Source organism: Lotus japonicus, chromosome 5 (genome assembly GCF_012489685.1).
Source record: "Lotus japonicus ecotype B-129 chromosome 5, LjGifu_v1.2".
NCBI lineage: Eukaryota > Viridiplantae > Streptophyta > Magnoliopsida > Fabales > Fabaceae > Lotus > Lotus japonicus.
Window position 1 is genome coordinate 67,501,407 of NC_080045.1, and position 24,260 is coordinate 67,525,666.

Here is a 24,260-nt window from a genome sequence, read left to right on the forward strand (position 1 = left end):
AAACAGTCACAGAATCACAGGAAAGAATCCTATTCCTGTATTAACCTTGATAAGGAGACGGATGAAACTTACAATAAGAAAGAAAAAATTAATTGTGTATTGTATACATCATTCAAGAAACAAACAATGATTTATTTAGTTAAGATCACCGATGCTTGTACAATTTTCCATGCGGAACAAAACATACTTCATGCCTCATGGCTTAACCCTTCCATGAGAAATACCATTTCAATGAATATATCAAATCTACCAAACAAAACTTGATAAGATAACGTAGAATCATACAAAATCTGGACAAATGATAGATATTATATGGAGTAGTCATATGAAGGAGCAGGCAAAAAGGGGAAAGGTGCAATAGAGGCATATGCTACAGGTGAACGTGCTTGAAATGGACGCCTACTCTTGATCTTTTTGTCACCATTTTCATCATCCAGCTCTGAAGTTTCCAAAGATGACGAAAATTTCACAAAACCCTTTGCATTTTCTTCCAAGAATTGTTGGTTATCGGAACGACGGTGAACTAGAAGCCCAGACATAAACACAGGGAGATAGAGAAGACTGGCATGGAACATTCTCCTAGCTTTTTCTTTAGTACGGTCTCTATAGAATGAAAATGCTGCAGCGCTTATTGCAAGTGTAAGTACAGTGGACTCAAGACAAAACCATCCAGTAGTCATACCCCCTGTAGAAACAAGCAGAAACAAGAGTCTCAAAATTCACCTTGTGGCCAAAACATGCACTTCTTTTTCATATTAAATGGAAACTGAAAAACTTCTCACCTCATTTCAGTTGACACTTACTGAAATCTAATTTAAATGATGAGTGCATATCACTATTTCAAACAGTCTTATGAATAAACTTTACATATATAAAATAAAGGTTCTGAGTACCAGGCTACCAGCTGCTACATAAATGTCTTCTACTAACACAATAACATGAACATGGTCTTATATTGTTTGGCCAAGACAATGGCAACAAACATTATTGACAAAACAAAACAAACTCAATTTATTCTTAGTTGTTGCCTCTGACTTTTTTTTGATCGGCCAAATTTCCCCTCCCCAACCCATATGTTCTCCAACTCTTACCACTAGAGCTATCCTTCGGGGACACGAGCGATAGGAGGCTTGAAATTCAGGAACTTGGAAGCCGTAGAATGATTTGGTTAAAACTATTAAATTTTAATTCTATTATTAAAAATTCATACAACTACATAAATTGCACAGGCAATCATATTAAGAAATCCTATCAAAGTATGTATTCAAGACTTGCACAAGATAACTAAGATAAAAATTCTCAAGAAAAAGAAATATTCAATAAAGTATTTCTAGTAGAAGAAGAAAACATCTACTCACAATCATAGGCCAAGAACCCCAAAGGTATTAGATATATAGAGTTCCTCAAAGCCACCAATGCTGTTCTCCGCCCAGATGCATCAGCAAGAGAGTACATCTTAAACCTAAATTTTGCAACGCACGAGAATGTCAATAAGCAAACAATATCGACTTGGACAACTGGTAATTAAAGGAGAATAGTTTTATGAAACTATTTTTTCACCATAAAGGAAGATATATGAACATACCCTCCTGCAGCATAGTCATCTCGGCACATATAGGCAAGGGCCATAAAATGTGGTAGCTGCCAGAAATACAAAGCAGCTGGAAGAATCCACCCGTTTAGTGAAATATCGCCAGAAGCTGCAGCCCAACTGAAAATCAACAACAGGAAAGTGAGAGACTGTAGAAACATACATGCACGAGCCTATAGTCCTATACACATGGAGAATGGAGTAAAAGGATGAGTGTATGGAAGAAAATGGACAAATTCAACTCCAAAAGAATTTAATCTAGATCTAGAAGATCTGGGTGTTGTATTATATATTCTTTCAGCATTTCACTCATTAACCCTTTCGACTTAGAATACTATGTTACGCTCAACGAATGAGTAGAGAGACAGACAACGCAAAGTGAAGGATAAAATTTGTGAGAAATCTTGGCCAATTATAACAACACTTTGAGCAATAGAAGGCCAATACATCAGTTAAATAAAAACCATCTCGGATAATGGAAACTCGACTTAAATAAAATGACAGCAATAGCACAAAAAGTATTGATATTCCTACCACAATAAGAAGTATATTAAGAGATATAATTGATATCAAGCAGTCAAAATCAATATAAATAACAGTCTGTGTGAACTAATATGTGGGTTCATGTGCATACAGACATTCAGGACTCCTCAACATAAGAGGGGATTGACACAGTAACATGACTCTCATTTCGGAACGTGAGCTCCTTTACATAAGATAAGGCAAGATGACACAAGATGCTGGAACATCGCTAACTAAACAATAGAAAAAGAAATATACCTAATTTTTTTTCTTAATTTCCTCATACAAATATGAAAACTGGGGTAGCAAAACAAGGACTGGAAAACATTTTCATTGTTTGTCCTTGTTGAGCTTTTGAAAGGGCTAGATTATTTTATGTTGCCCATAATCCTACTCTTCTATTAACATCTAGTGTGTAACAGCTTAACTTCAAAGTGAGTTTCCATTTCACATGGCTGAATGATTAAACAATACTTAAATATACCTCTCAAACATTATGGGATTTTCCAAACATAGAGGGTCAAAAGAAAACTTGTAAACAATTTACCCCAAAAGTGGTGGAATAGCACCGACAATAGCCCCCACCCATGTATTTACAGGATGAATCTGCTTCAAGGGAGTATATACAAATGCATACAGAACCAGGTTGGAAGCAGCAAGCCCAGCAGCTAACATATTAGTCTGGAACAACCTTGTCATAAAGCTAGAATGTTAGTCCCTCAACTCAAGCACACCAAACATTTGGTAAGATGGTCAATCCAGTAGATATACATTTGAAGGTTTAAGATTTACACCAGAAAAACATACTATCTATGAAGTAAGCAAATTTGTTTTACTACCTGTGTTGCTAGCAGAGCCGTGCCACCTAAACCCACAGAGGATGCCCAGGCGACTGCATGAGGTATTGAAATTCGTCCGGAGGGCAGTGGCCTTTGACATGTTCTCTTCATTTTGGCATCATTATTGGTCTCAAAAACCTAAAGAAGACACAAAATTGAATAGACCTTACAATGATTGGGAATCTAAGAGGCGCACAAAACAGTAGTAGGAATAAAAAACACATACTTCAGAACAAGTCTAATTAAAAGACCTTTAGCCAATAACAATATATTCAATTTTCCAAACAATCACATAACCAAAGAGAGTGATAAGGTTCAGTTTATTATTTGCCTTCGCTCATACAGACATCCTCCCTCCCTCCTCTTTCTTTACTTGTCTCAATCATCAATTTCCAACCAGCCGGTGAGAATGGTGAATACATGATCCTATTCTGTGGTATCAAGGCTTGGAATGGAATTTCCATTCCATAACATTGAATATAGTGTCTCACACTAATTATTTTTTTCATTACAACTACACCCACATAAATGTGTCCGCCATCGAAGGTAAGACAGAGATGTGAATGGACATGTAGTTAAAAGGGGAAGAAAGAGGTAGAGAAATGTGCTAAGCAACTCTAAAAGGACGGGAAAAAAAATCATCATTCTACATGATTAAAACAGAGGCATCAAAAAAGAAAGAAAAGAAACAAATAATGAGAGAAGCTTCTCCTCGAGAACCAACGAACCTGATTCAAAGAGCTAGCAGATGCAGAAACCATCATGGTACCCAAGCAAGTCCAAGAAAGTCCAGACAAATCAACAGCACTAGTACTCCCCAATACAAATCCAGTCCCAGATGTAGCAACCACAAGCATGCTGAAATGGAGTTAGAAATGGGTTACTTAAAATGCTTTGTGTTTTAGTATGATAACAAGTTAACAACAAGAACCAAAATTGAACAGAAATTTTAGCATGATAAATCCTGTGGAAAAGTGAAAAGGGTATCATCTACTATTTACCCTTAACCAGCCCTAGAAGCTAAAAAGAACAGAGGAAAATGAAAATTGAAGTGTAATGAACAATCATTGAATTCCACAAAGTAATAATAGCAATAGCATGATAAAAACATGGGTCAGACTCAGAGCATACAAACGAATGAAATAGTAGTATAACCAAAATCTACATCATGTAAAGGAATATCAATGAATAAGAAAAACAAGTGGTTTTTATAGTGAAACCTGAGACGGGCCTTGGAGAGCTCCCAATAGCAGGTTCCATAGTGGCGGGTGAGGGAGACGAGATCGGTGGCGGCTTTGGGCGGTGAAGGTGAGAGATGGAGAGCTGAGAGATGTGGATTCGAAGAGGAAGAAGAGGAGGAGGAGCGGAAATTGGAAGGAAGATTGAAGAGTTTTGAAGAACAGAAGGAGGTGAAACACTTCCTCCTCAGCATCATGATGATGGTGAATTGTGATCACGATGATGGAAGAGAAGAGAAGAGAAGAACAGGAGAGAGACCAAAAGCAAAACAACCAATGACTTGTTTTTTTTTTTTTTTTTTTTGGTCAATAACCAATGACTTGTTTGTTCTGACTTTGGGAAGAAATGGGCCTATTGGGCTCTCAAATATGTATATGCTGTTTTTGGTCATAACTGAGTAAAGACTTGGTCATGTGAAAATCATACCATCACTTGTCATTATTAAAAAAAAAACAATTCTCATGATCCAACTTAAATGTGATTCAATACTGCACAATATATTTAACATCAATTTAGTACTCACTCATGTATAAATACTGACTATTATGCTCCATAGAACATTTCATTGTGGTAATTTGTATAAACTTCACTCTTTCAACCCTTGCACCATTTTCTATGTCTTTCATCCTTTCGTACTTTCTTATGTGAATTTATATTAGGACTGACCGTTTGAAGTTTCTAAAATAATGAGTGTAGTCAATCTCATGAACTCAAGGTTAAGTATGCCATGTTAATGACTAGTCAATATTTCACTTCTAAAAGTCCTAATCTAACAGAGTTTATTTAAGAATTTTAAGTATTTAAACAAGTTACAAAACTATATGTAAATAAATTTATATGATAAAATCTTTATACAAATTTATATGTTTAAAATGCTATAAAAATTGTCTTAAACTAATTTATGTGATAACTATATAAGATTTGACATGAGAATAATATAGGCTACTCTCCTTGATCTTCTTTGGGTGGCTCACACATATATTTTTCATATTTTGAGCCTATGGTTCACATGCAATCTTCCTCACTCTAGTGTACAATACATGTCATGTTATGTATTAAGCATATTTATCCTCCTTTATCCATTTCTCTACAAAAAAACATGAGCCCGTTGTTTTCTCTTCAAAAAGAAAAAGGTAATAAAACCAGAAAGAAGAAGATTCGAATATCCTTATATATTATTAAAATGATAAAATAAATTATCATAATATTGATTGATCTTTAGGTACATTGGCAAAAAAATTGAGAGGTAGATAAAGAAAGTGTGTAGGAAAGAAAGATAGATAGCAAGAAGCATAGGCTGAGATTTTCCACTTCATGTGGACCGCAGCTACAAATCATTCTTTGGATCAGATACAGATAATATCAATAGCTACCAACTAACTACCACTATACCACTATCACTGTGGTGTGTCTTCTTCTTCATCTTCATCTTCTGAATCCACTTCTTCACTAACAAACTATGGCTTCTTCTTCTTCCCTTCACTTATCACAAGCACTTGCTGTGAATCTTCACGGTGGCTTCAACTCTTCTTCTTCTTCCTCTGATCGTGTTGCACTCTCCAATTCTTTCCCTGCATTCTCTGGTTTGAAATCGCATTCTTCATGCAAACATGCTGCTACCCCTTCACGCAGAAGGGTTGGTGGAACTACCACCTCCACCATGGTTCGTGCCACTGCTGTTGAGACACTTGACAAGACCGCTGAGGTTTCTCTGGTGGAGAAATCTGTTAACACCATTCGGTTTCTCTCCATTGATGCTGTTGAGAAGGCCAATTCCGGTCACCCGGGTTTACCTATGGGTTGTGCTCCGATGGGTCATATTCTCTATGATGAGATCATGAGGTACAATCCTAAGAACCCTTCTTGGTTCAACCGTGACAGGTTTGTTCTCTCTGCTGGCCATGGATGCATGCTCCAGTATGCTCTGCTTCACCTTGCTGGATATGACAGTGTCAAGGTGAATTGTCCTTTTCCTTGTCTTTATCTATTTACTGCTGGTTTGGTTGGGATTAATGCATAGAATCAATTTTGGGGAGAAGTTTTTATGAGTAATATATGGGTTTTATAATTGATTATAAAGAGAGAGAAGCTGGATCTGTGAGAATCTAAATCCGGGCTTTACTTTTTTAATGAAAAGCTGTCATGGGAATGAAACATGCAAAGAATTGTAAGGATGTCAGTTTTCAATTAGTTGTGATATTCATGCCATCTGCATTATTAATGATGTAACATTGTTGTTTTGTTTTAGATGCAAATAATTTCATTTACTTTGATTGGTGAAACTGTTTTGAATGAATCCTTTTAAATGTGTGACATTGTTTTATATCTGTTTTGGTGAGATGTGTTGTGATATATACCTATCAAAATGTTTATTATGACTTTTTATGAAAATATAGCTGTGGGATCTTCATTAAGCTGAATTTATTGTGCTGTGGTGAAATAATAGGAAGAGGACTTGAAGGAATTCCGTCAGTGGGGAAGCAAAACTCCTGGGCATCCTGAGAATTTTGAGACATATGGAATTGAAGTGACCACAGGTCTGATATCTCTTTAGTTTATGTTACCACGAGTATGACCCCTTTTTGGCTATGTTTTGTTATCCCAATTATCCTCTTGTTTTGTTTAGGTCCTCTGGGTCAGGGCATTGCCAACGGCGTTGGATTGGCACTTGCTGAGAAGCACTTGGCTGCACGATTTAACAAGCCTGACAGTGAGATTGTTGACCATTACACGTAAGCTAACTGCATCTTGTTCCCGGCCCTCTATCTACATTGTGATCTGTGCACTTGTAATGCCTTGCTTTCTTGGTGTTTACTAATGAGATTTTTCTTATCTTTTGCCTCCAGGTATGTTATATTGGGTGATGGTTGTCAAATGGAGGGAATATCGAATGAAGCATGCTCACTTGCTGGCCACTGGGGTCTAGGGAAGCTTATTGCTTTATATGATGACAACCACATTTCCATTGATGGTGACACTGAAATTGCATTCACTGAGAATGTTGATAAACGTTTTGAGGCACTTGGGTGGCATGTAATTTGGGTAAAGAATGGAAATACTGGGTACGATGAGATTCGTGCAGCCATTAAGGAAGCAAAGGCTGTCAAAGACAAACCTACCCTGATCAAGGTTAGTGACATGAAATGGAGCTTCCAGTAAATGGATTTATCCAATCCATCTGATGTTTGACTTTATCATACTAGTCGAAGTAGCTTAACAAACAATAACATGAGTACTGCAAGAATGAAACTAAACCATTTTTATGTGTTTTTTTTATTGTTTATATCTGTTTTATTCAGCTTATTTGTTGGTCATATCATATTTCATTGTGATTATTTTTTCACAGGTAACCACTACCATTGGATTTGGTTCTCCAAACAAGGCTAATTCATACAGTGTTCATGGAAGTGCATTGGGTGCTAAAGAAGTGGATGCTACTAGGAAGAATCTTGGATGGCCACATGAACCTTTCCATGTGCCAGAAGAAGTTAAAAAGTATGCATTTTGGGTGGTTAAATGTTCTGTTTCCTGTTAGTCAACTGAAATTTTCATGATCTTGAATGAAACTCATTTAACATTCTACAGGCATTGGAGTCGCCATGTCCCTGAGGGTGCTGCACTTGAAGCTGAGTGGAATGCTAAGTTTGCTGAATATGAGAAGAAATACAAGGAGGATGCTGAAGAGCTAAAATCTATTATTACTGGTGTATTACCTGCTGGTTGGGAGAAAGCACTCCCGGTGAGTAAAGTGCCAAACTTTTAGGCTTCTTCTTATCTTTGTCTTGAGGTATCTCCCCAGTAGTTTACATTATGTCCGATCCAAATTTATCATGAATTTTACGCAAAAGGGTGTTAAAATTCATGTTAATTGGCATGTTAATTGCATCTTCTTCATCACACTTCTGCTTCAAAGTTTTAAGATAAGTAAACCCGTCCTCCACTAATAGTTTCTGGAATATTGATCACATTTCCAATTTGATTTCATCTTTCAGACATACACTCCAGAAAACCCTGGTGATGCTACAAGAAATCTGTCTCAGCAAAATCTAAATGCCCTTGCTAAGGTTCTCCCTGGTCTGATTGGTGGCAGTGCAGATCTTGCTTCTTCCAACATGACCTTGTTGAAAAGTTATGGAGATTTCCAAAAGGATACCCCAGAAGAGCGCAATGTTCGATTTGGTGTTAGAGAGCACGGAATGGGAGCAATCTGCAATGGTATTGCTCTTCACAGCCCTGGATTCATTCCATATTGTGCAACTTTCTTTGTCTTCACTGACTACATGAGAGCCGCCATAAGGATTTCGGCGCTGTCCGAAGCTGGAGTTATCTATGTTATGACTCATGATTCAATTGGACTTGGAGAGGATGGACCAACTCATCAGCCAATAGAGCACTTGGCAAGCTTCCGGGCAATGCCGAATGTTTTGATGCTTCGTCCGGCTGATGGTAATGAAACTGCCGGATCATACAAAGTTGCCGTGCTTAACAAGAAGAGACCCTCAATCCTTGCCCTTTCTCGGCAAAAGTTACCCCAGCTTCCGGGAACTTCTATTGAAGGAGTTGAAAAGGGTGGCTACATCATTTCAGACAACTCATCAGGTAACAAGCCTGATGTGATCTTGCTGAGCACTGGTTCTGAGTTGGAAATTGCCGCCGCTGCTGGTGAGGATCTAAGGAAGGAAGGAAAAACTGTTAGAGTTGTTTCTTTTGTTAGCTGGGAACTTTTTGATGACCAGTCAGATGAATACAAGGAGAGTGTTCTCCCTGCTGCTGTGACAGCTAGAGTTAGCATTGAGGCAGCATCAACCTTTGGTTGGCATAAGCTTGTTGGAAGCAAAGGAAAAGCCATAGGCATTGATCGATTCGGAGCAAGTGCTCCAGCAGGAAAAATATATAAGGAGTTCGGTATCACCAAGGAAGCTGTTATTGCTGCTGCCAAAGAAGTTTCTTAGATCTATTGAGGTTCTATTTTTTTTTTCTTTCTTTCTTTTTCATGCAAAACTTGTGGGTTTCAAAGGTGGCTTTGCGTTACTATTACAAGAATGGTTTCTTGAGATGCCATTGTAGCCACAATAAGGACGGTTAGATTGCTCTTGCATGTGATTCTCAGAGTAGCAACATCGTGTAAAGGATGAGATGAACTAATGAAGTTGAATGAATTTGTAACAACTACTTTGGCATGTGAGTTTGCACCTTGATGTAGTTGAATTCAATGATCCTCACTCCAGCACTGATTTTAAGTCCAATCAATTATGGCTTCTTTGAAGAATTATATCCTTCTCCAATTCTTTTTTCTTTCTTTTTCTTTCCAAAGGATCTGGTGTAATTAAAATCATTGCTATATTGTTTCTCTGAAAAGCTAGGGCTAGTAACTGCCTTAATATAAAAAAACTTCCTTGAATTCATTGATCCTCATCTAGATTTTAGAGAATGAATTCGAATAGAAGAATAAGTGTGTGGGTAAACACTCAATTAAGCAATTATGGCATTAAGAGTTTATCTCAAATGTGCTTATTCGTAAGATTGAAATAAGCTGAAATATGTTAAAGGTGGGCATAAACACTTATCTTATGAAAATAAACTTAAAACTGCTTTTAGGTATATCATTAACTAGTTACACATGATTTTCCAAAGACTTGCATAAGCGTTTCTACTATAAGATAAACTTAAATGAAATCGTTCGAACATGTTTTATTTTTTTTCGTAATGAAGATTGAAATAATTACACAACCTGGTTATCCAAATCTATGAACTGATTAAATCACAAAAATAATATGAACTCTATGCTACTATTATGTACGCTTCATCAATGAATCAAAAATTATTTTTGGGGTTTGCCCTTGTTTCTTTTCATGCTATGTAAAAGGTGAGCATACACTATTTCATTCCACAAGTCAGGAACACCAGGAAGACACCAATGGCTACAATCCTGGTGTGTGAGCATATATTTTTTTGACTCTTCTGTCATATTCATGTGTCTGTACAAGGAAGGGTGAGCATCATGCCGTAAATCAGTCATTTTGGTGATGTTCAAGTAGAAGACTGGAATTTTCATGCTCTTAACTACTGACTCTATGGTCCTCATCATTGGAGGATTTTCTGATAAATTAGACTCATTTTTCATGGGTTCTCTCTCATTGTCACACTGACCACCTGAGTTCCACTCTCCACCCCTGTAGCAAAAAAAGATGATTATGAATATGTTTCAGTAAACATATACATTTTAATCAAGTGCTTATGGAAATTATAAACCTATTGAAAAGCTTAATAAAATAAGCTCAAAATATGTTATACGTATGTATAATTGCTTATTCATAAGCTAATATGAGCAATTTATAAAAATTAGCTTAGACAATAGGTAGATAGGTCATAAACTATTTACATAAGCAGCTTTGTGCATAAATATTTATATTATAAGATAAGTTCAAAAAAGTTCTTTCAAATGAGACCTATATAGTGTGTGAAATCCAAAGCATTTACTAAACAAAATGCTTACGTGAAGTGAGCAGGAGCAAAAGCCCTAAAGACAACTATAGTTTTCTGAGGATCAATATTAGTATCCACCCACTTTGCCCATGTCAACAAAGCTTTATGAAATGCCTTCTCAACATTCAATTGTCCAAGGATATGATCTCCTTCTTGATAGTATTCCTTCCTGCAAGGTTGCTTAAAACATTGTCATCTAAATCTTCCACATTCCAACCTCCAAATTTTCATAATTTTAATTAAAAAGATATCTGGGGAACTAGAAATGCAACACCAAAAAAGCAGCATTACCCTCCATTTGTTTTATCATGAGTCCACCAGTGACCTGTGTTGAAGATCACAACATCAGCATTTTTGTACTTATCACAAGATCTCTCAACCAAGTCAAGACGAAGTATTTCTGTAGCTGATCCTTTCTGGTCTGGAATCCTCCACTCTTGAACAAGAAACGGTGAACGGAAGAACTCAATTGAACAATTGTAATCCTGTTCAGACATTAACAAAGTAGCACTTAGTATCAACCTGATCACTAACATTATTCTAGCTCTTAGAAATTGAAGCTCAACCCATCCAAACAAAAGGCTACAATTAATTTCTTAACATATCACATACTTTGAAGATAAATGAGTAAGAATCCTCTGTCCGAAACTCTTCTCTACCAGAAGCTTCAAACATTCTGCTCTTATCTTCCACTGAATTTCCAAGAATACAAACCAGAGATTCCCACATATTCCTATTGAGGGAATCACCAACAAAGGCTACACGTTTTCCTCTCAGCATTTCCAACATGTTGCTAGCATTTAACCTGCACATGTTCATCTCACTAGAATTACAACCAAAAGGTACAACAAGACAAAAACATAATTCATCTCTCTCAATCTTCTCATAGCTACAAGTAGAAGAAACATACATAACTAGCTATAACTGAAGTCTAGAAATATGAAACTGGGATAATAGCTACCTTCTCATACTTTCAACCGTTTTGTTGCTTCCTACATATACTGTGAATTCATCAGAAAGTACCTTGGCAATTTGCAATTTTTGGGCTGCCAACGGAACTTCTCATACAAATTATCACTCCTTCCATTGACAAAACAGTCGAAAGGCTCATCAATATGGGGACATGACCCTGCTTTGTAAAGTGGATATGAATCATCTCTAACCCATGACCCTTCAAACACATCACACTTTGTCTTCCTTTTCTTCCTCAAGCGCTTCTTCCCATGTTGACTCCGCTTCACATTTCGTGTACCCTTTCTAGCATTTGGTGAGGTAAGAAGAGGCTTTTTTTTTGGCGGTTTTGTTCTATCACTTGGTTTTGGTGTGAGCAGAGAACCTTCCTTTTTCACAACCCCATCATCTGGTTTTGTTCTATCATCTGATGAGTGCGCACCATTTTGTGAAAAACCTGTTTTATGAGAGGAAGAACTAGAATCCCCAACCCCATGATCATTTTCTGCACCATGCTTAGAACTGACACTGGCATATACATCTTCATTCACTACAGAGGAAATTTCTTCTTCTTCACGTGAAATTTCATGAATAGTGCTGGCATTAGTGGTAGAAGGATTGTATCTTTGGTAGCTAGAAGGATTCAGAATGAGGAACAGCATGAACAAACAAGGAGAAAATAGGAAAACAGAAGCTAATGAAACAGGGAAGCGCATTGAATCTGATCTTGTCAGTGAACGGTGCCACTAAGATATAATGCTCTATTTTCTGTAATACTCTGTTTTTGGCTTTTAAAACATAACTTGTTTGTTCTTTCTGCAAACACAAGAAGATCATGGGATGGAGCAAAAGGAAAATTATGGGAGAAACGATGTTGTTGTGCTATTTTTGGAGAGAGCAAGGGAAGAGAAGAGAGAAGACTAGTGTGATTCAAGTTAGAAATGAGAGAAGAAAGGAGGAGACGGAGGAATTTTGTTCATGCCGTAGATTGGGGATCTAAGTGCATATATGCATGGCAAACGTTTTTTTCTGTTATTTACAACAAGACATACAAAAAGACATTATCATCTCATGTTTCGTTTCTTAGATACAAGAATCACTTTTCATAAATGAAATATGTAACACACTTCTAGTATATCATGAAAATGTTAGTTAGGTTTCAATAAATAACTGAAAAAAGAAAATGTGTTTTGTCATAAACTTATAATTGAGAGAATCTTGATCTAGACCAATATGAATCCTCTGCAGTTATATTTTCTACATCTTTTGAGAAGTTTCACATATGAGCAAATGAGTTCATATATAGTGTAAGACAATCACCATCATTTAGGTCTAACTCAAATTCGAATTTGGTGATTCGTTCATCGAGTCACTAATAAATCGGTGACAATCGTGTAAATTTCACGTTCTAAATGTCCAACCTTGGATGTGAGAGTATGGCTTGAGAAGGTAAAGCAATCCTCACCACTAAGCTCGTTTTTTTAGTAGAGTTAGGTCTAATCTAAATTATTGGTCATGTAGCATAGGGTTTGAATTTGGTGTATATGGAGTGTATGTATTCTTCGAGTATCTATATATGATACTTGTACAAATGTTCTCTCATTTATAGGGCCCTTGAAACACTTTTTCAAAGAAAACTCCAATTTCTCGTACTTTGGATTAACGGTGAGCATACAATCCAAAGCTCAGTAACTCGAGAAGCCACCCCGTAACTTCTCCCTGAAGTGATTATGAAGCTCTCAAGCACATGACCAAACACCATATTAATTACGCTTATTAGAAATAGAGATAAATATCACTAGTCTTTTTTCCTGTTCTCTTCCTTCCTCCTTAATAAAAAGTAAAAACAACATTTTAGTAAGAAAATGTAAAAGGGAGAAAGGTTTTTGCTGAAAAAAGAATTCTCACAACAAACTACAATTTCTCCTCAAATACTTATTCGATGCATACAGATCACCCCACCAAGCAAACATAGAAGGAGGAACATGTTACTGTGACATTCATGAACTTCGTAAAGGGGTATGTAATAGCATCCATGAAGCTATTGCAAGTGGTAATGTGAGAGCCACTTGAGGTTTTAAGAAAGACCAATGACTTTTCCAGTTGCTGTGTCAAGATCAATGTCATAGAAGCATGGCCTTGTTGGAAGGCCTGGCATAGTACTCATTGTTCCAACTAAAGGGTATATGAATCCAGCTCCAATACTAGCTCTTACATCCCTTATTGGTAAGATAAACCCACTGGGAGCTCCCTTCGCAGCAGCGTTGTCAGAGAAAGAGTACTGAGTCTTCGCCATGCAGATTGGAAGCCCTGAAAATCCTTGCTTGGTATACATCTCAATCTGCTTTTCAGCCTGGTTATGTGAAAGCCAATCAGGTAGTAAAAAAGGGTGTTTATTAATCAGTTACAAAATAGAGAGAGAAGAAAATTTCTGTTTGCAATAATAGGTAGATCTTTAAACTTATAATGGATTTTTTTTAAACAAATAGACTAAAACTTTGTGCAATGTGCAGTTTTATGGGTTCTCAATTTTAAGGATGTTTCTTGGCCTATAGGATAAAAATTATGTATATGAGTTCTCTTAGAGTTCTATTCATGGTTACTTCATGTGATTTTGTTATCTCTAATGAAGGGAGACTCTGCATGTTTTTTGTTGTAGATAAGCTTTGCATCTTTGGAGGATTTCATATCCTCCCCCTGATTTTACTCCCTCCCTTTCTAGCGTACTTAGATCAACTTCTTTTTCATCAAAATCAATTATGACAACTGGAAGCTTCTCCCAAAAATTGATTTTTCCTTTAGAATCAATTGTAGAAGAATTTCAAAGCATGCACTTCCTCTCAAATAGAACAATTTTCCATATGGCTAGTAAAAGAAAGGGGGTAATACTGTGATTAAGTAGACTGTGATAACTATATAAGAGATGAGATCACCTGCTCTGAAAATTCAACCCCACTGGCTCCATATGACTTTGCTATTGCCTCTATTTTCTCTTTTATACCCAGTTCCAGAGGATATAGGAACTTCAATGGCTGTGCCACATTCTCACAAGCTTTTTGAACTGCAATGCCCAGGTCAACCTGATCATGACAAAACACATGTTAGGTTAGGGAATTAGTTAGAAAGTGAGAGATGATAGGCTATAATCGGGAAGATTGGAGAGTCTTGTCATTGGTTTTGGAGAGGAATTTAGTGAGGGATAGAACCAACACAATCACTTGTGGTTATGTTAATTCTTGTTATAATTCAAAATCATATTCCTTTGTGCCAGGGTAAAAAATAGTTATGACACTTGTAGTGCATGAACTTACTGCTCCTTTGCCACCATGAGCATGATGGGAACAAATCACAGCATCATAAGCACCAGCAGCTAAGGCAGCATTTCGAACCGCATTCAACTCAGCTTCAGTGTCAGTAGAAAACTTGTTGATAGCAACTACAACATTCATGCCATAAGCTTTTGTGTTCACTATGTGTCGTGCCATATTCACACATCCAGCCTCAACCAGAGCAACATTTTCAGTCAAATACGCATGGTCAAGAGGTTTTCCAGCAACAACTGCAGGCCCTCCGCCATGCATTTTCAGCGCCCTTATTGTTGCGACGACAATCGCACACTGAGGTGTCAAGCCGCTGTATCGGCACTTAATGTTCATAAACTTTTCAGTTCCAATATCAGCACCAAAACCAGCTTCAGTAACAACAAATCCACCTTTTCCCACCAACTTTAGAGCAATCTTATCAGCCACAATAGAAGAATTCCCATGAGCAATATTTGCAAATGGACCGGCATGAACAAGAACAGGAGTTCCTTCTAGAGTCTGCATAAGGGTAGGGTGAATGGCATCCTTCATTAAAACCGTTAAAGCGCCTCCAACACCAAGATCATCAGCAGTTATAGGATCACCACTCTTGCTATTTCCAATAACCATTTTCCCAAGCCTCTCTCGCATATCGGCTAAGGATGTTGTGAGTGCCAAAACAGCCATGATCTCACTAGCAACTGAGATATCAAATCCTGTTTCTCTTACCATTCCCTTCTCATCAGGTCCCTGGCCAACAGTGATTTTTCTCAAGAACCTGTCATTGATGTCCATTACCCTTCTCCATGTGATAGAATTTGGGTCAATATCAAGCCTAGCAAATTTAGTTACTTCTTCTGGTGTAAGATCATCTGGATTTGTCTTTGAAATGCCAAGCTTCTTAAGACGCCGGAACATGACGTCATTGAAGCTCCTCTTTCCTTCTTTATTTGGAGGGCATAACCGGTTAAAAAGAGCCTTATCTGACTGTGTTGACTCATGGAAAAATCTGGTGTCAATTGCAGCAGCTAGAAGATTGTTTGCTGCAGTTATTGCATGGATATCTCCTGTTAGATGAAGATTGAATTCATCCATGGGAATCACTTGACTATAACCACCACCAGCTGCACCTCCTTTGATTCCAAAAGTAGGTCCTTGTGATGGTTGACGAACGCAGGTGACCACCTACAAAAGAGAAAGATCATGAGTCTGGCATAACCTTGACATATGAATGAAAATGGTAGTTTTCTATTATAACATTGGATCCACACAACCAGTGAAGACCTAAGTGTGTGTTTGTATAAGCTTTGTCACAAATGATTATGGATAAAATTGATTTTAGTAAAATTAATTGTAGTAAAAGTGAGTTGAAAGTGAGGTAGGTGATTTATGTTTGAATACAATTATGAAAAATGTGATTTTCGTAGGGCAATGTTGTGAAACCCAGTTGTAAAATCTCATAATTGATTATATCCATCTCAAAAGCTACTCTCTCTAGCTTCTGCACAGAATTGATTTCGAGAATATGGATATTGCCATCCAAAAGTGATTTTACTTTATGAGAATTGATTCTGAAGTTTCCCAATGGAAAACCAAGAACACACTAAATCATGAATGAACAATTCCTACATGCAGTTATCTCATGACACGAGAAAAAAAATGTAACATAGGAAAATACTTTCAAATCAGGGTGAGAACATTTGTCTTCTTTTGGATAAAGTACATAGAATGGTATCACCAAAACCAATCTCATAAGTTCAGAATGGTTAGAAATTCCAAAATAAACCCACTTAACCCTGCTGAAAAAGTCTATGCAAAGTATATCCTAAGAAGATCCATACACTCAATTTGTAATCAGGTGTGCATTTGTGAGTAAGAATATGTGGGGCATAACATAATAAATAAATAATGCTCCAAAAGGTTTCAGACCAGTTGAGTAATTACCAATTAACAATGCATCTAATCAAAAGTTTGCAGCCATTACTTTTTGGAACAAAATTAAAGCTTCTTAAAAGATTTGAGTTTAGAGTTAAGAAACTTTAAAAATCCACAATGCCATAAAGATAAGAAGAAGACCACCTTTTTGTCAAGGTAAGCACCCAAAGCTTGACAAAGCCCCACTGTAGTAGTAGATTTGCCTTCTCCAAGAGGAGTTGGAGTAATGCCCCCAACCACAACATAATAACCATCTTCTGATCCTTGCAGTTCATCAAGAACAGACAACAAAACCTGCAAATTCAAATCACTTGATAGCTAAGCTACAACCCTGAGAATGTTTCACATATATGCAATCAGCCAAAATTATCCATAAGAAGAGATATATCCAAACACAGCAGATTGAGTCTTTTGTATCTGGGATCAAATCTCACCTTTACTTGGGAGAAAAGGGTTTCAGTCACTTAAAGAAGGAAGAGCATTAGCTCCCATTATGAAACATTAGACAAATAGAATACAAAAAAAAACATATATGACATAGACACTCATATTAAGAAGAGAAAGAAATTACAGATGTGGTATATGATATGATGTGATATGAAGTGAGTGAAAAAGAGAAAAATAAGGGGCATGTGAGATGTTGTTACTGTTTGGATATGTAAAAAGTGTGATCATTAGTAATAAGTGGTAGAGATATGAAGAACCTTCTTCCAAGCTAAGGTCACTTCATGTGTACCCAACAACTAGCACATGATTGAAATCTATATAGCATCCTAATCCAATATTCTCTTTCATATGCCATCAAAATAAAATGACAAAATTCATATAAGTTCTCCAAGATATGTCATCCAAATCTGAACCTCTTTCCAGTAATTATGTTCCTAATCCATCATCAAACCAAAGAGTAGAAAGTGAAGCATATGAATGAGTGAATACCCAATTTCTGGTCATCAATGAAATTAATAAAAATAAAATCTTCAAAGCAAAATAAACAGATAAATAAATACAAACCTTGGCCTTATATTTTCCATAAAGGTCATAGTGATTTGGACTAAGATTAAGGTCCTTGGCAATCTCAGAGATATGAACAGGTTCAACCGAGTTAGCAATGTCTATGTCAGCAGGAACAGGGGACAGAACCTGTAGCTTCCTCACTGTTTTTGAGGTACTCATTGTTTCTGGGTCAAGGAAAGCTATTTGTGAGTGTTGAATTGTTTGGAGAGTTTTGATTTGATTTGAGGATGTAATAGGCTCACACTGGCCTATACGAGAGAAAACCAGTGGCGGTTTGTGGATGAGGGGCGGAAAGTGATCACGTTGAATCTGATAATTGTTTAATTTAGATGTAATCATCCAATTGGAACACGATTGTATATCTCTTCCAACAAATGTATTTTCCGATATTCGAACTCGTGCTTTCATCATTATTTTAGTATCGAACTTGCTTACCAATAGACCTAAGTATTACACTTGTTGATGTGTATTTTATTGGTTGTCTATGAAATATGAATCTTATCCCTCTCAATTTTTTATTCCTAGTTATTCATTTGATTGGTCGAAGATGAAATAGTAGCCATCAATTAATTCAATCCTCGTGCATCACTCATGCGGAATGTTCACAAGGAATCGTTGCATTTTTAATTTATAAAAGGTAATTTCTTATAGCGGATGAATTCCAACACTCATAACATATTCATAAGATTTTATTTTATTTTATAATCAATATAAATGACTATCAAAAAGGTTATATCTACAATCAAGCGAGTAATTAACTAAAATCATGTTTTCTAACTTAAACATTGTACTCCGATTTAAATCTTATGTTCTTTTTTTAATCGAAAAGTCTTAAGTCTTACATCTTACGTTGAACATGTGATTTAAGTAATATAATGACTTGTTTGGTGGTCAGAATATGATAAAAGCAGGATAAAATAAATGATTGGATAATAACAGGATATGATTAGAGCAGGATAAATTCTTATCCTATCATGCGTTTGAGGTGGACAAAATATTGATAGGATATGATAGGAACAATGAAAAATATATCAAATTTTCATTTAAAATAAAAAATTCATAATATTCATTAATTGATATCCTATCCTACCAAGATAATTTATATCCTAAGTCCCCCCTCATGATAACTTTTACACATAATAGACATGATAGGATAAGGGACAGGATAGTTCTATCCTATCATGCTAGCGCAACAAACAACATATTACAGCAGGATAAGATTATTGCTATCATATCTTGTCTGCTTATCCTGTCCACCAAACGAGCCCTAAAAAGTAACAATATCGACTAAAAAAAAGTTATCATGTTGAATCATTTTTCACTTTTTAGTCTATTAAGATTTATTTTGCAATTTTGATTTTCATGTGTAGGAATTGAATTCTCAGTTTAGGGGTTAAAGCAACAACTTAAATTTGGTAGTTGTTCATTTGTTATCTCTTAAATAAGACTAGAATTGATCATGCGTCATGCACGTATAGAATAAGAGACTTTGTCGGCATATATCAGACCTTTTCAGATTTTCTCTCTCATTTTTCTTTTTTAAATACGTTTTTTTCTCTTTTTAATCCAAGTTACATTCTAATTTGTTATGCTTTAAATAAATATATCAAAGTCATTTTAATCTTCAAGATGGATATACGAAAACATAAAATACAAATTTTTTGAGTTAATATTCAAATGAATCTTTAAAATTATTTGATAGCAATTTTTATGGCATATTTGATATTATTCTGTACGGAAGATATTACATTTATTAAAAAAAAACTTTGTCAGCATACATCTTAATGATAGAAAAGTCATAATAGATTTTTATTAATTATTTTAATGTCATTAAAAACCATTGAACGTCAAATTAATACAATAGTTATTTTTGAAAAAATAACAATTGACTTTTGTTAATTATTATAATGTCATTTATAACTATTAAATGCAATATTAATACATTAATTATTTTTTAAAATATAAACTTATTTAATATTTAAATTACTAAAAAATTAGAAAATATAAATATGAAATCACATACCTACTAATTTTAGTATGAGAGAGAAACTTTATGAAGAAAGACATAGAATAAGGGAGTGACACTTGTCGGAGTTACCACTTTTTGGTTTCGAAATAGTATATAATATATGATATGAATAGTCTCCGAGGGTTAGCTAAAGTGGTAAGAGGTAGATGACATAAGGTTGGGAAGGGAAAGGTCCAAGGTTCGAATCCTGGAAGGGAAATTTAAAGGAACTTTCTAACTTACTAACATCTAACCACAAACATTTACCTATAAATGAAAAGTATATGATATGAATATCCCTCTCCATTTTTTTATTCCTCATTATTCATTTGATTAGTCAAAGATGAAGTAACTATCAATTTTTGTTTAAAGTGTCATCAACTAATTTAACTGTTTTTTTAAAACATAATTTAATTTAACTGTTGTACCATAAAGAGTTTTTTTTTAAATAATGTAAAAGATAAAAATAAATTACAGGTTATTTCAGAAAATATATACTCCCTCTGGTCACAGTTATAAGTAAAAATCAACTTTTTAAATTCATTGGATAAATGACGTATGTACTCATTAAAAAAATACCATCCTTTCTGACCGTTAAAAAAAATAGCATCCTTTCTTAATAATGATATATTTAATAGACTCATCCCTCTAACGCAATAAACAAAAAATCTCGGGCTCGTTTACTGCCATCGTCACAAGCCAGAGAAGATCAGCAAACAAAGCATTCATCATGTTTAATTATTTAAAATAATGATTTTTGTTTTGAAATTAAAAATAATGAATTTCAAATAGCTCGAATTGGCTTATTACACAGTGAGTTGTAAGAACATATGTAAATTTACTTGGTAAATGGTAACTAATTACTAATTAGGAGCTTAAATAGCAACTCTTGCAGAAAGTACTTGCCCAATATCTTCAATACAAGGCATTTTGGAAGTTGATTCGGTCTGCATGAATAAGACGACTGTAGCATTGAAAAATGGACTTTTTTCATATAGAACCATGGAAGTCATTTCGTGATAACCAAGCCAATAGTTGTTGGTGCTCTGGAAAGCATCCAGACTAAAAAATATAAGCAAGAAAATCTTCCGCATGTTCTCTGTGCTAGTCGATTACCATTGCAGCCATTGGCTTTGTTAACTATTGAACATTCCAGTCATGTGCCAAAATGCAGTAAGAGCAAGCCTCAGTTGTGCTCACACCGTCACACGTATGACTGAAAAGGATCTTGTACAGTGAATAATGGCAATACAAGATCAATATTCTAGGCACCAGTAACTTTATGGACTATGGAGTAGCATAATAAAAGAAAACATACCTACTATCTAAGAGTTGGGAAGTAGCCTTCCATTATACATCTTATCAAGCAGTTTCTGGGCATCAGGCCTCCTCAGAAGACCTTTATTGTTCGGCACACCAGTTCCTAAACAAACAGGGCAGACAAGCTTCCCTCGACCTGTAATTTATGAATGTTAGTTGCAGATGGAAATACTAAAAAGGCTATTTTTCGATAAGGTAAACAGGAAAAGTTAAATATTGTGGTTGCATTGTCAAAGTTTTTTATGGCTCACTGCAACTTTATCGCGAGCTCATCGCCTGCATTTGTCCTCAATTTTCTGTTTAAAGTCTGTGATAAAACGCAATTGCAATTTTAAACCTTATAAACAGGTAGTTGGGAAGAGATGAGAAAAGAGAACCACACATTGGTTTAATAGGTGTTTGAGGAGAGGAAAGGCCAATCCCTATACTTGAAACCCTATAGAACAGGATGATAGTTCCTCTCATTTCCTTATTCTGATCATTTCAGTCTCCCTCTTACTTTTCCTTTCCCTCCCTTACCGTCCACTCAAAAACGTCATAACACAGTACAAGAGCAACAAACAAAGAAGTGTTCGTGTTCAAAAGAACAATAAGAGGTGTAATTGGCATACTTAACTAAGAAAAATGAATTTGGAGCCATCAATTCTATAAAAAAAACAACTGTATTGCATAACAACACTTTGGAAAGCATGTCATAAAAGGCTAAATCTCATACCATAACAATTTGGACACTCTGTAAACTCATAAACATCTTTTGCTCGCTTCCTGTTTAGAGCTTTCCATTTTCCTGTACCACCGCACATATCACCTACATGAAAAGTAAACATCATATGGATCAAAGCATGTAAGAAACAGGAGCTGGTAAATAATTATCTTCTCTTAAATACTCTAAATGAAAAGTCAGATCTACTGGTTTCATATTGATAAAATTTTCCAAACATGGTATGAAGAATTATATTATATGGAAACAATCTTATTCTTAACTGAACTAACAAATCAATCACATTATATATTTTCTACTCTGCCTTGGTTTAATTCGGTATTATTTAACCAGGGGACTTAGTCAGGAGTCTTGAAGCATTATACACTAGCAAAGCTCTCTAATGATAAAATCATCTCAGTAATTTGATTTGCTAATAGTTGTGGGAATCACTATAATATTCCTCACAGTAGTAAGAAGGCTCACCCTCTTAAGGAAAGAAGGACTGCCAAGATTTATAATCATGGGAATTTTAATACGACTCTTTTCTCAGAAGATTTATGTGTGAACTATTAAGCATATATTTGAAATCATGCAGTGAAGAAGAGACAACCTCAAAGAAAGCAGTTTTATCAGAACTTACACAACACAGCCCCACTTCCCCCGCAATTTCTGCAGCCTGGTCTTTCCATCCCATCAGCAGCGGCTGCTTCCGGTACAGAAACAGGTCTGGCATAATCACCAATCAAAGCTAGAGTTGAACATAAACATGTGAGACACTGACGCCTGGAAACTGGTATTACTCGGAGCTCCTGCACGAGAGGATGAACTTTCAGTAGGTAATTGACATTTTGCCGTTGCACACATAAACTACCAAACAGCAATCAGGGAACAAGTCTTTGAATAACTTTGAGATTTATGGTTGGGAGATGTTGGCTATGCACATGTTAGTGAAATAATATACAATTTATGGCACATGTTTACCGGAGCTCATTAGTCAAAAAATCATAGCTATGCTTCATTGATAGCTTATTCTCATTTCTCAATAAACCAAGGTGCTCTTTGTTTCTTTGACAGTGATAAACTTTTTAAAATAATCTGAAAATAAGTTATAAATAAGCATACGCTCTTATTCATAAGTTAATCTTAACCGCCTATGAAAATAAGTTCAAAATAACTTATAGATTGGTCATAAGCTATTTACAAAACCTCTTCATTCTATAAGATAAGCTCTCCAAACGAGCTAAGAGCATTCAATTACGAGTAGTTACATTACATTATCAACAGTTGTATTTAAAATCAATGAATAATAAATAAATAAATAAATAAATAAATAAATAAAAAGTTGCAGGATGTGTTTGTGCACCTTTGGGGAGTGGTTTGAAGCAGAGCTCTCGTTTTGGTGACTTGACTTGACAACATGAACCTTTTCTGAAAACAACACAACAGAACAGAAGAACGATTGAATAATGAAATGATTGAAGAGAATGTTAGGAAGGTGTTAATTAAGTAGTTCTTACGTCGGTTTACAGATGGAGGAAGGCATTGAGGTATCAGAGACGCCATGAATTCAAGCTTATCTACTGCGATTCAATGGGGTGTTGCTTGCTTGCTCTGGAGTCTGGAGAAGATGAAGAGAAAGTAAGAAAATCGAGTGGATAGGTCCGGTGCCCTCCACGTACGTCCTGTTCTCACTCTCAATGCCCAATCTTTAAGATTTGTTGTCATTAATAATCTTTTTTTATAAGCTCATTAATAATAATCTTTTTATCATGTAACAATTCTTTTAAAAAAATAGTCATATGCGAAGAATATTATCGAAATTGAGAGAGCAATTTAACGTTTAAAAAAACTTCAATTGAATTACTTAATTAATGAGTTATTCGTTCATCCAATTAAATATATAAATGACTCTAGTTACATTTTGGGTTAAATTACCCTAGTCTTAGATTGACCAATGACATTCAAAATAAGTAGTGTTAAGAATTTCATATTTAATTACTTATCTTAAATATCATTAGTCTACCTAGGACTAACTCAAACTTTGTCTATGTATATTATATAACAATAAATTTATGTTTGAACAATTTTTTAAAATTAAAATTTGATCTGAAATTAATATAAGATTTTTTTTTTATAGAATACCCATCATGTTTTAGTCTAATATTTATTAATATGTATTTTTTTAAAGAAGATAAGATTCAAGTCCAGTTGTCCAATAACCAAAACATAATACTAATGATGAGAAACGAAATGAAAAAAAAAAAGCCATGCAAACCAGAAAAATAAAAGGAAGAAGCCTTATTTGCAATGCAGGTTGACGGCGCAGCCCATTCTCAAAGATAAAAGAAAA

General features: G+C 35.5%; 5 protein-coding genes across 6 annotated transcripts; 1 reads left to right on the forward strand and 4 right to left on the reverse strand.

The window, feature by feature from the left end:
* Positions 1-74: 74 nt before the first annotated feature.
* On the reverse strand, positions 75-4,480 carry LOC130717509 (protoheme IX farnesyltransferase, mitochondrial). Its single transcript, XM_057567755.1, has 7 exons — positions 4,173-4,480; positions 3,681-3,810; positions 2,953-3,090; positions 2,661-2,794; positions 1,586-1,711; positions 1,359-1,462; positions 75-685 (listed from the first exon to the last, which is right to left on the reverse strand). The coding sequence occupies exons 1-7, from the start codon at positions 4,385-4,387 to the stop codon at positions 309-311; spliced, it is 1,224 nt and encodes a 407-aa protein (XP_057423738.1). The 5' UTR covers positions 4,388-4,480; the 3' UTR covers positions 75-308.
* Positions 4,481-5,464: 984 nt separating this feature from the next.
* Positions 5,465-9,371, forward strand: LOC130717005 (transketolase, chloroplastic). The gene is made up of 7 exons (XM_057567087.1): positions 5,465-6,148; positions 6,638-6,728; positions 6,818-6,923; positions 7,038-7,320; positions 7,538-7,686; positions 7,777-7,930; positions 8,184-9,371. The coding sequence occupies exons 1-7, from the start codon at positions 5,651-5,653 to the stop codon at positions 9,141-9,143; spliced, it is 2,241 nt and encodes a 746-aa protein (XP_057423070.1). The 5' UTR covers positions 5,465-5,650; the 3' UTR covers positions 9,144-9,371.
* A 641-nt stretch (positions 9,372-10,012) lies between these two features.
* Positions 10,013-12,344, reverse strand: LOC130720038 (protein trichome birefringence-like 1). Its single transcript, XM_057570621.1, has 5 exons — positions 11,701-12,344; positions 11,290-11,482; positions 10,969-11,162; positions 10,688-10,846; positions 10,013-10,364 (listed from the first exon to the last, which is right to left on the reverse strand). The coding sequence occupies exons 1-5, from the start codon at positions 12,342-12,344 to the stop codon at positions 10,013-10,015; spliced, it is 1,542 nt and encodes a 513-aa protein (XP_057426604.1).
* A 1,032-nt stretch (positions 12,345-13,376) lies between these two features.
* LOC130717263 (formate--tetrahydrofolate ligase) lies at positions 13,377-18,205 on the reverse strand. Its single transcript, XM_057567429.1, has 5 exons — positions 17,877-18,205; positions 17,010-17,159; positions 14,940-16,115; positions 14,562-14,708; positions 13,377-13,981 (listed from the first exon to the last, which is right to left on the reverse strand). The coding sequence occupies exons 1-5, from the start codon at positions 18,036-18,038 to the stop codon at positions 13,706-13,708; spliced, it is 1,911 nt and encodes a 636-aa protein (XP_057423412.1). The 5' UTR covers positions 18,039-18,205; the 3' UTR covers positions 13,377-13,705.
* A 2,415-nt stretch (positions 18,206-20,620) lies between these two features.
* On the reverse strand, positions 20,621-23,615 carry LOC130721168 (protein PHOTOSYSTEM I ASSEMBLY 2, chloroplastic). 2 transcript variants are annotated; one of them, XM_057571913.1, is made up of 6 exons: positions 23,428-23,615; positions 23,274-23,338; positions 22,551-22,719; positions 21,923-22,015; positions 21,206-21,343; positions 20,621-21,103 (listed from the first exon to the last, which is right to left on the reverse strand). In XM_057571913.1, the coding sequence occupies exons 1-5, from the start codon at positions 23,471-23,473 to the stop codon at positions 21,213-21,215; spliced, it is 504 nt and encodes a 167-aa protein (XP_057427896.1). In that variant the 5' UTR covers positions 23,474-23,615; the 3' UTR covers positions 20,621-21,103; positions 21,206-21,212. The 2 variants fall into 2 exon arrangements, with proteins under 2 accessions (XP_057427896.1, XP_057427897.1); XM_057571914.1 differs by having other exon boundaries at positions 20,621-21,114.
* Positions 23,616-24,260: the final 645 nt, after the last annotated feature.